Source organism: Medicago sativa, chromosome 8, assembly GCF_051527215.1.
Source record: "Medicago sativa cultivar Bolivia chromosome 8, Bolivia_mono, whole genome shotgun sequence".
Taxonomy (NCBI): Eukaryota; Viridiplantae; Streptophyta; class Magnoliopsida; order Fabales; family Fabaceae; genus Medicago; species Medicago sativa.
In genome coordinates, this window is record NC_140756.1 from 92,712,239 (window position 1) to 92,724,943 (window position 12,705).

Below are 12,705 nucleotides of genomic sequence, written 5' to 3' on the forward strand. Positions count from 1 at the left end.
ATTCCTTGTCCGGATGCTTGTGTAACTTGTGAGGTTATGGCTGAAACTCACGTTCACACTTTCTTTCTCTGTCCCAAGGCTTCGAGTTGTTGGGAATTAGCGCAGCTCAACAACATCATCGCTGATCTGATATATAATACTAGTGATTTTACCGCACTTCTGTTTGATTTCTTTGACAGGTTATCTGTTCAACAACAATCTTTGGCCTCCATGATTCTTTGGAGCATTTGGAAGGGTCGTAACTCTAAACTTTGGGAAGGATCTGACACACCTCCTTCAATCATTGTTCAAAGAGCCAAAGATTCACTCCATGAGTGGCGCTGTATGCAAAGAGCAAGGCAACCGGGTCAGGGTACATACATCGAAGCCAAGTGGATGAAACCACTGCCACCATCTATGAAGTGTAACGTCGATTGCGCACTTTTTAATAATAACACTATTACCGGCTATGGCTTTTGCATTCGTGATTCATCAGGCCATTTAATGTTGGGAATGTCCGACTACGCATTCTTCTCCTCTTCACCAGCTGAAGCTGAGGCATTGGGGTTGTTAGAAGCAATAAAACTTATTGTTGCACGTGGTTTTCCATCTGTTATATTTGAGTCAGACTGCAAGCTTGTTGTAGAGGCGGTTAACTCTTCACAAGTTCCCCAGAATGAATTTGGAGATATTATTAGTAGTTGTCAGGATTTGTTGTCATCTAACAGTCAATTCACTGTCAGTTATGTCAGGAGGCAAGCAAATAAGGTTGCACACTCTATAGCTAGAGCATCCTTATCTCACCCTAGCCCCTATATTTTCGATCATGTACCCTCTTATTTGTACCCTTTAATTATTAATGATATGACTTAGTTTTGCCTTTGCTCAAAAAAAAAAGAATTCCTTATTAGATTTTTTATACTGTCAACCTTTCCAGCGTATAAAACAATAATCAAAAGTTTTGTAATTTAATTTTTTTTATTAATTTAGTACATAGTATAAACTTTTGCTTTTTTTATTTTGCTAATAATTATAAACATCTTATTTTGATTTTGGAAATGAATTGCATACTTATTTTAATTTATACACACGTTCATGTATACTTTGCATTTAATTGATATTTGTACTAAATTATTTAATTGGATTTGTGCATTTATTTTGTCTAAAAAACAGATATCATAATGCTTTTCAATTACCATTTTATTTTTTTTTCTAGAATTTAATTGATTCAAATGATTTCTGGTCTATTTATTTTGATAAAAAAATTTTGGATCCTAAAAATATGCCATATCCTATAATTTATTTTATTAATTATTTTTATTTTTTGACGAAATTATTAATTATTATATGATCATGTTATGATTAGTCTCATTTTATTTATTATATAAAGATCACTCCCAAAAAAAAGAAAAAAAAGAACAAAAACACATAAACATTTAATGGAATATCAATTGTCTCATTTTCGGTATCGAAACATTAATTATTGATTTCCTTTGATTAGGTCTTTTCCATCATATCTCTATTGCCCTTACGACCTTATTTTACTATAAATATAACCTCCCATTGTAAACATTTTTCACAGAATATCGATCTTGCTTCTACCAATTTCTCTTTTTCTTGCACAACATTAATTATTGATTTCCTTTGATTAGATCTTTTCCATCATATCTCTATTGCCCTTACGACCTTATTTTACTATAAATATAATTTCCCATTGTAAACATTTTTCACAGAATATTGATCTTGCTTTTACCAATTTCTCTTTTTCTTGCACACTTTTTTGAAGAGCCACATGAAAAGCAACTTCTTTTTCTTGCACACTATTTCAATCCATTTTTGTGCTATTGATTTTTTTTTTTTGTATTTTTCGTTTATGTTATTTTGGTTGTAATTATAAACTAATTCAATCCTTTTTTTTTTTGAAGGAAAACTAATTCAATCCTTTAAAATTTATGTTTGTGCGACATTTGATTATATATGCATTTTATGATACCTTTTGCTTTCAATTTTGCTATGGATCTGTAATTTAAATCATAATTATAAACTAATTCAATCCTTTAAAATTTATGTTTGTGCGACATTTGATTATATCTGCATTTTATGATACCTTTTGCTTTCAATTTTGCTATGGATCTGTAATTTAAATCATTTGGTTATGGATATATTATAATGTATTTTCTTTAGTTTTTCTCATGCAAAAGAGGGACATTTTTTTTTTGTCTTAAATACATTTTTACTTCCCTCATTTAAGAAAAATATTTCTTGCACACCATTTCAATCGATTTTTGTGCTATCGATTTTGTTTATTTTTTTGTATTTTTTGTTAATGTTGTTTTGGTTGTAATTATGAATTAATTCAATCCTTTAAAATTTAGGTTTGTGCGACATTTGATTATATCTATATTTTTTCTCATGCAAAAGAGGGACGTATACTCTTTTTTTTTTTTTTTTGCCTAAATACATTTTTGCTTCCCTTATTTAAGAAAAATAATAGAGTTTTGGTCCCTCTATTTTGAAAATTGGTTTTTTATCTCCCTATTTTACCATTTTTTTTTTACAAAGTCTCCCTGATTTACGTTTTTCTTTTTTAAAATTTTGGTCCTTCGTCTAATCTTTTTTTCCATTTTATGGTGTAACTTATTCATTTATGTATTATCCAAAAATAATAGTAAGCATGGATTCTTTCATTTGGCCGTTTTCAAATATTTTACTCAATGTTATGTTATTATTGATATATTAGTTAATTTCAAATATTTTTTATTCTAAAAATTTAATCACTATTGCTTCACAAAGATTATTACTCACTATTACAATTTAGTTTTCTTATTTATATCAAAACAATTTTTAAACAATTACCCTCTTTCTCTAATTAAAAGCAAAAGTGGTCATCTAAGCAGTGTACCATGCATTGTTGATCGGCCCAATATATTAAGTAAAAAAAGATACTATTATACAACATCATGTAAAGTTAAAATATATATATATATATATAGATAAAAAGTATAATACATAGTGTTATACAAAAAATATAATACAAAATATTATAAAAAAAAAATCGGGGGAATCGTGAGCTTTATTAGTACCCCATTTTTACTCTATCCCTATTGATCCACACCTTTATATTGTTGAAAAGTAGTGTGCCATGCAATGTAGGTATCAAATAATGACAATAATATTGATTGATTGATACATACAAACACGGCTACTTTTCAATTTTATTTTCGTAATATGCATTGATGACGATAAATGGACACTAGAAACAAAACATGACAAAATAAAAATCTTTAATTTCCTCTCTAAAAAAATCTTTAATTTCTTTAATTTGGTCAAGTGCACATTCAAATTTGTTCACTTTAAGTAAATAGAAATTGAGTCATAATTACTATAAATTAAAAAAGCTACAAATAAAAAAAAAAGAATAATCTATCTAATTAAATGCATTGATACACAATAACTAAAATGTCTTTTAGAAAAATCAATATAATTAATTCACAAAAAAATACTCTTTCATATATTATTCTTTTTGTTTCTAAATACATGTTCCAGTTAATCATTTCACAAATGTCATTGCACAACTTTGAACATTATCATGTTTATTATCTGTAATAAAAAATTATATAAAGTTGATCTTGAAAATATTCTTTAAGACAGATTGAACATCTTTCTTTTTTTTGACAAAAGATCGAAAATCTTATATACTAACATATATCTTTATATATTAGTAAGTATATATGGTCAAAAGATTTTATGAATAATACAGACAAACTGCACACACGACAAGTATTTAAGAACGAAGTGGGTACAAAACAAATTCACAAAAAAAAAAAAAAACTCTACAAATCAAGACAAGGAAAAAACCATGTAATTAATTTAAAAAGATTACAAGGTAACAGAACCTAAAGAAAGCATTCTTTCTTCTTTACGCTACACTATATTTAGTAGTATTTATTCTTTTCTTAAGGAGGTTGTGCTGAATGATATGATGAAGAAAATGTTAGGTGTTAATGTCATTACAAGTAAAACCGCTAGTGACAAAATATTTGTTTCTAGGATGAATATGGTGTCAATTGATCTTAGTATAAGTTTTAAATTATAGTGTATGCAATTTCGATTAACATTTTATCTTGCAATGATTATAATTAAGAGTCAAACCAATTTTTATGTAGGTATTTATCTTTCGAATCCCTTCTTTACACATGGTTAACTTTATGTTATTGTCTCTCGCCTTACATCTAAAAATGATAGAAATTTCTAAATTGGATGAAGAAAGAAAAATTGCAATGAGACTATGAATGTATTCTATCACTTTGTGTTTGCAAAATTTGTAAGCATTGATGATGAAATCGAGTTATTTCTTAATATTATATTATTCTATTGTTATTCTTTAAAATTTGTTGTGCCTCATTTTGTACTTTTGCTAAGGTAATAGTTTCATTTTGAATTATTTACAAGTTCAAACCAATTAACCTCTCATTATTGTATTTATAGCAGTAGCATTGACAATAAAATGGTTTCAATGCAAAGATATATATATATATATATATATATATATATATATATAGCAGCATGTATTGCAAATAAATAAGGATATAACTTTCTTCCCTTTTAAATTTGAAATCTTAACCATTATTTTTTTTATTTGCATTTCCACATATTTAATCTATCACAGACCAAAATTTGTGCAATATTTTTTTGTTAGCATATATATGTAACTCATTTATCACCCATCAAAATATTCTTCTAACTTTTTTGGTACAAATTATTTTCCAAATTTATCAATCATAAAAATGTCTAATAAGCATACGCATGACACATTAACATCTCTCCCTTGAGTGTGGGACTCTCTGTATCTACAATTTGATGTGATACCCAAATTAGGTTAGAGACACAACATGGTAAGAAAGATGAGTTGATGGTGGTTTCATATATGAATTATTTTGTTCCTCTCGACCTCTACGCTATTGTTTTTCTTTAAATTAGAAAAAGAAATAAAATGAAAAGTAACACGAGAAAAATGATAGAGAAAAGAATGAGTTGTTAGTAATTTTATGGGTTTGTTGAAAAAGTTGGAGATTATTGCGTAATAATTCTACCAAAATATTATAATTATTAAGAAAAAATATCACGTCAATTTAAAATGTCTAACAAACGTGTGTTTTATCAACTCAACGTAATATATCTACATTTTTGCTTTGTGAGATGCCACTAAAAACCTAAGGTGGATGAATTTTAAACAATAGAGGTTGAATAAAAAAATTATTGCAATGAGCAAAAAAAATTCCACGAAAATTAATGACATCCAAAATATAAACTTTAAACTAAAAAGATTAAAACAGATGGCATCGTAAAACTAAAAACAAATCATTATAATGTTGGAACTTTCAGTGGAGCCTACATATGGAGTTGTATCATCACATTAGACTAGGAAAAACCATAAAATGAGATTGGCACCACATCTTCAACCAATATCTTTAGGCACATGTATATGAGTCGTCTCACTTATTCAACATCTACTCTTCCATCAATTATAGAACTTTAACTCATATTTGATACATTAACATCTCTCCCTCTCTCCCCAAGTGTGCGACTCTCCACATCCATAATTATGTGACATATCCAAATAAGGTCAAACAGAGGTATAATATAGTCACAAAGATGGGTTGGTGGTAATTTAATGGAGGGAGGTTTCTATTTCTTCCTTTGATGAGAAGAGAGAAAGTAAATAAGAAATTATAGAATATAAAAAAATAAATTTGAGATTAAGAGAAATGATATTGGTACAAAAAAAACTGTGCGTTTTTTCCATGAGATTACAGGAATTAAACGAGCTGCTGGTAATTTTACGAGTTTGTTGAATGAGTTAGAGATTTTTGGGGAATTAATTTACCAAAAATACACTCAATTAAAAAACGCCACGACATTTAAAAATGTTTAATAAACACGTATTTTGTCAACTTAGTATAACACATCAAAACATTTCTATGGTTATATCCCACCGAATACCAAAAGTGGAGGAAATTGAAATAATAGAGATTGAAAGATTGAATATAAAGTATTATAGGAAAGCAAATGATATCCAAAAACTTAAATTTAATATAAAAATCGAACAAATGACATCCAAAAACGAACAAGACAGTTCACGATATTGTCCATTTGTTCTAAGGGAGCATACAATAGGTTGTATCATTACATTAGACTAAAAGCAACTACATGACACCACATCTTCACCCAAAACCTTAAGTCATTAGGTATTTTGTTCATCTCACTTATATGTTTCTCAACATCTACACTTTCATCAGATATGAAACTTTAAGTGACAATTGACACATTAACATGTCTCACTAAGCGTAAAACTATCTACATTTGTGATATGGACACATCATTTTAAAATGTCACTTCAACTCAGCATAACACATGCATTTTTCTATTGTCAGATCTCACCAAAGACTAAAAGTGAAGGTATTTAAAATAATATAGGTTGGATAAAAGAAATTGCATGAAAGCGAACGATACCCAACAACTTATATTTATATAAAAAAGTTAAGCAAATGACATCCAAAAAATAATAAAATAGTTCATCATAATGTTCGGAATTTTGAGGAAGCATACAGTTGGTTGAACCATCACATTTAACTACGAGAAACCCCACAAGTGAGATTGCCACTAAATCTTCACCCAAAACCGTAAGACATTAGGTATATTGGTCATCTCACTTATATAATGCTCAATATATACTCTTGCATTTAACGTAGAAATTTAACTCACACATGACACATCAACATTTCTCTCTTACGAGTGAAACTCTTTGTGTATGTGATCCGGTGAGATAGTCAAATAAAGTCTGAGGCACAACATGGTGAAAAATGTGGGTTGTGTATCTGTTCATTTTGTCATGAGAAAAGAGAAAGTAAATTAGAAAAACAAATATAATAAAAAGGACTTTGAACATGAAAAAAATGACAACGGAAAAAAATTAAGGAGTGTGTTTTTTTTCCTTCTGATAGTATATAGAATATAGTGAGGTGTTGGTAAATTTATGGATTTGTTGAATGAGTTGGAGATTATTAAGTAATTATGCTACCAAAATCATAAACTCATTCAAAAAATGTCACATCAATTTAAAATGTCTAATAAATTTTAGCACAGTTGGAGGAACAAGCACTGGTGTGAATCGGCACATTGGAGAAAGGGAAATCGTACAAGTGAGAATGATACCACATCATTAATCAAAATTTTAAGACTCAAGTATAAGAGATTTTTCACTTATTTGTTGGTCAACCTCAACTCTTTTATCCAATGTTGAGATTTATTAAATACTTGATACATCACAATATTCTCTCTCTCAAAATATAACGAAATTCTAGCCCGTGCTTGGCACGGGTGTCCATACTAGTTTATTCCAAAGTGATGTGACATTAACAAAGATTTACACAGGAGTTCACATATTCATTTAAGGTGACATGTCATATCTAATACTCGGTTGCAATTTTAGAGATTTGTCAAAATATATAAAATTTAATAAATATTTTTGAATGAACAATACTCACAATTTCAAAGATGAATTTATTTATTCGATCCTACCTTTCCTTAACATCTAACAATATTTCCTTTTTTTGGTATTAAGTCTAGGAATACCACAACACTCAACTGTATAGCATTAGTCAACAATACTTTTTTTCTTGGGGTATTAAGCCTAGAAATATACTCCCTCCAGTCACATTTTTAAGCAAAAAACAACTTTTTAGATACATTGAATAGTTAATCTATATGACTTACATTAATTATTCAATGTGACCGGAGGGAGTAATACTCAACACTCAACTGCATAATATAAGTCAACAATACTTATTTTAAGGGAAATGTTAACTTGTGCCCTTAAGGCACAAGTTTAGAAGACAAATGTAGAAATAATGTATTGGAATGCGTGCATTAAATTTAATTTTTAATGTTTTAATGAGTTGAATGCACAAAGTTTAAGGAAATATTTCTTTTTTGGGATTTCTTAACATGTGCCCACACTAGCCTTATTTTAAATTCATCTATGATCACTCAACTACATAACATGAATGATTTATGACTTATGCTATGTACCATACTCTGCTTGTATAAAACTTTCTTACTTCCATAACACGTATATATACTAGAACTAAAATATTTTTATAAAAAAATAGTAGTAGTATTTTTGAAAGTCACATGCAGATGGATGCGTTGAATATCTGTCGTGATGCGTAGCAATCCGTACTTGGTAGAAGTAAATACGTCTGTTCAATTTTATTGAATGCAATTAACCACCATTCACAACCACATTCACTATCACTCATGTTATATATTGTGGGGCAAATACTCACCTTCCCTTGCCAACCTTCTCACAATTACTCTTCTTACTACTACTACTACTATTATCACCTTTCTTTCCTTCTTCTTAACAATTAATGGAGTTCATAGACGTTATAATGTTCCTTTTTGCCCTCGCCTTCCTCAGGTGGTGGTGGCGCCGTTGGTCAAAGACCGGGGGCGGCACTAAAAACCTACCACCAGGAGTTCCGGGTTGGCCAATCGTTGGCAATCTCTTCCAAGTTATCCTCCAACGCCGTCCTTTCATCTACATAGTTCGTGATTTACGTCTAAAATACGGTCCAATTTTCACAATGCAAATGGGTCAACGCACCTTGATTATAGTCACAGAAGCCGACCTCATCCATGAAGCCTTAATCCAACGAGGCCCACAGTTTGCAAGTAGGCCTAAAGACTCTCCCATTCGTCTCATCTTCAGCATGGGAAAGTGTGCCATCAACTCCGCCGAATACGGTCCACTCTGGCGCTCCCTCCGCCGCAACCTTGTGACGGAGATGATATCACCACTTAGAGTAAAACAGTGCAGTTGGATCAGAAAATGGGCCATGGAAGCTCACATGAGAAGGATCCAAAATGAAGCACATGAAAATGGTTTTGTTGAAGTGATGAGTAACTGCAGACTCACCATTTGTAGCATTCTTATATGTCTATGTTTCGGTGCGAAAATAACAGAGGAAAGAATCAGAGATATTGAGAGTGTTCTCAAAGAAGTCATGCTCATTACCCTTCCTAAGCTTCCTGATTTTTTACCGGTTTTAACACCATTATTCCGCGGCCATGTGAAGGAAGCGAAGAAGCTGAGGAAGAAACAGCTGGAGCTTATAGCGCCGTTGATAAGGAAACGGAAAGTTTACGTGCAAAGCGATGGAAAATGTGGAGATCCCGAAATGGTAACTTCCCACTAATCATAACTAACTTTTAACTACTTTGTGTTTGATACAAAATTTGGACGTAATATGTTAACTCCCTTTGACCATCTTATGTCTAAAATATAAACAAAAACGGGTCAAATAAAGTTGATGTGCTTGTCTAGATTAAACATCAACTTTTTTTTAATTAATCTTTGCATATGTTATTGAGACCAAATTAAATTTTGTGTTATAAGTATTTTAAAGAATATTGAACTAATTCTAATTAATATGCAACTATATATGACAGGTGAGTGCCATTGGTGCTGCTTATGTTGATTCATTGTTTGGTTTGGAAGTGCCTAGTAGAGGGAGATTGGGAGAAGAGGAATTAGTTACGCTCGTGTCAGAGATTATCAGTGCTGGTACTGACACGAGCGCAACGGCCATTGAATGGGCTTTGCTTCATTTAGTGATGGATCAAGAAATTCAAGAGAGGTTGTATAGAGAAATTGTTGATTGTGTTGGAAAATGCGGTGTTGTTATGGACAGTGACGTTGAAAAAATGCCTTATCTATGTGCAATTGTGAAGGAAACTTTTCGGCGTCATCCTCCTAGCCATTTTGTGCTTTCGCACGCGGCTACGGAGGAGACAAAGCTTGGTGGATACACTATTCCGGCAGATGCAAGTGTGGAGTTTTACACGGCTTGGTTGTCGGAAAATCCAAATACCTGGAAGGATCCGGATATGTTTCGACCCGAGAGGTTTTTGAATGGGGATGGAGTTGATGTTGATATCACAGGAACTAAAGAGATGAAGATGATGCCTTTTGGTGCTGGAAGAAGGATTTGTCCAGCATGGACATTAGGGACTTTGCATATAAACATGTTGTTGGCCAAAATGGTTCTTGCTTTTAGGTGGTTGCCGGTTCCAAATTCCCCACCCGACCCAACTGAGACATTTGCTTTCACCGTTGTTATGAAGAATCCTCTCAAGGCTGTTATTGTTCCTAGGTCCATTTAAATTGTTACACTTACAAATACTTTATCATTTACATGGTATTATTTTCTCTTGCATACTGCAATGCTAGTAATTTGTTAACTAAATTAATATTTAGTAGTCCATAAGACTCGTAATTCAGGGGTTTGGTCATTGCTTCTTTTTCTTTTGGTGGTGAATGCTGGTTTAAATGTATAGTACTAGTATCAAATTATTAATTTTTATGTAACAATTAATTCCGTGTGTGTGTGTGATGCATGAGAAGATCTAAATTAGCTAGCTCTGGCTAATAGGCTTCTCCATCACTTTCTTTTCTATATAAACATAATCAGTTAGTGATATATATATATATATATATATATATATATATATATATATATATATATATATATATATATTTTATTTTTTGGATGAGAATACTATATGTACATCATGTTCGTGGATCCCTTCTATCCTATTGTCTATGGTAATAAATAAATAAATAGTTAATCAATGTAAAGAAGAAGATAGTAGTAAATATAATTTAGTAGTTTTTATTAGGCATTTTTACGCGAGTAGAAAGTAGTGTTACGAATAGAGATTAAAGTGTTCCTAGTCGGTTTGATTCGACTTTGGAACAAAAAATTCAAATAAAAAAATAGTTTATTTTGTGTAAAATTGTTCATCATAATGGCAATCTTATCTCATTATAAATATGATCCAGACCAAATTGATAAAAAAAAAAAAAAAAAAAACTAAGGATCGGGGTTTAACTTAGTTTAACTTATATTTCTTATACTATTAAAACAATTACATAAGTATCCCATATGTTTTAACTTAGTTTGTAGAAACATTACAGAAAATATTACAGAATATATTTAAGGATCAGGGTTCAAACCTCACATACGCCACTTATTTGTTTTAACATATGATCAATTTCTAGTCATTAAGTTACTTGACAAAAAAATTCATAAGTTGCAATGAGAAAAATAATATATAATGATTAAAAACTAAAAGATTGCAATAGTAACATATTTGTGAAATAAATAATATGAAAATATAATTGTTTGGCTAGCGTCTCAGATAATATAGGTACAAAAAGACAATAAATACACAAGATCATTTGGATTAAATGTTAAAAATCTCTTCCAAATTAATAAAAGGTTATCTAGTCTAGGAATTCAACGGTGCTAAATCATTTGAGGGATGATTTTATCATCCATTGTAGTTTTATTTAGCTTGAAGGATTGATCTTTGCAATTGTGCTTTGAAGACACCTGGTTAACAAATACATGAAATCAATATTCAACAACAGGTCTTCAATTGGTGTGTCTTCAATTGTAGCAGGGTGCGGCTACGCTGAGACGGCATCCCATTTGTTTTTGCATTGTGAGGTTTTCAGCTCTTTATGACAGCATATCAGGTCTTGGATTGGTGTGTCTGGAGCTGATCCTCAAAACATATGTGACCATTTTTATCAATTTAGACATTCTACAAGTCACTCAAGGGCGCGTAGGTCGTTTCTTCAATTGGTTTGGCTGCTTTGCGTTTGGCTGGTTTGGACCGAACGCAAAATTCCATTCGTTTTGGTGGTTAAAAGCTCACAATACCACTTTTGTGTATGGTTCTCAAAGATGGTGGTCGGACCCTTTACTTTGTTTGGGTATCGACTGACCTTTTTCTTGTAAATTCTTTGTATGACATTTACGGGGTGGCTCCCTTGGTACACCTTGTACTAAGGTGTTCTCACCGCCGTTGTTAATATATCCCATTTTCATTTCTTCAAAAAAAAAAAATTCAAACTTTAAACCTTGGTACAACTTGATTTCGACCAAGATATAAATATATACACTAACCTACTTGATTTGAAATCTTCAAATTTGTCAAGTTATTCATTTTCTTCTTACACCCAAACTAAATAAAGGACAATCTATCATGTGCAAACTTGCATCATATAAGAAGTCAAAATTAGTAATTTTATCTTAGAATTTGTACATTTATATTAAAACATAATTTTGTAATAAATTATTGTTATTTTCAATAAAAAAAATTATCGTTTTCTTGAACATTTTTTCTAGGGTCATGTTAACTTGTGCTCTAAGGGCACATGTTATAAGGAATCCAAAAAGAGCAATTTTGCATTGGAAAACATTATATTTTACCTTTTGAGAAGTTGAATGCACAACTTTTGATACATACATTTCTATAATTAGTTCCTTAACTTGTGCCCCTGAGGGCACAAGTTATCATTTGCCTTTTTTTATACTCCCTCGGTTTCAAAATGAGTGTCGTTTTAGGTGTTTACACACATATTAAGAAATGCAATGATTAAGAGAAAGAAAGTGGTTATTTTACCAAATTATCCTTATTAACTATTGGTTAGTTTTAAAAGTAGTACTTTGAAAGTAGTGCACAGAGTATTAATTAGAGGGTACAATTGAAAAAAAAGAAGTTATTATTGCATTGGAAACTGAAAGCGACACTCATTTTGAAACAATTTTTTTTTGCTAAAACGACACTCATTTTAAAACGGATGGAGTAATT

The 12,705-nt window shown here is 30.8% G+C and overlaps 1 protein-coding gene across 1 annotated transcript; it reads left to right on the forward strand.

The window, feature by feature from the left end:
• Nucleotides 1–8,335: 8,335 nt before the first annotated feature.
• On the forward strand, nucleotides 8,336–10,418 carry CYP77B1 (cytochrome P450, family 77, subfamily B, polypeptide 1). Its single transcript, XM_085731314.1, has 2 exons — nucleotides 8,336–9,224; nucleotides 9,493–10,418. The coding sequence occupies exons 1-2, from the start codon at nucleotides 8,412–8,414 to the stop codon at nucleotides 10,204–10,206; spliced, it is 1,527 nt and encodes a 508-aa protein (XP_085587440.1). The 5' UTR covers nucleotides 8,336–8,411; the 3' UTR covers nucleotides 10,207–10,418.
• Nucleotides 10,419–12,705: the final 2,287 nt, after the last annotated feature.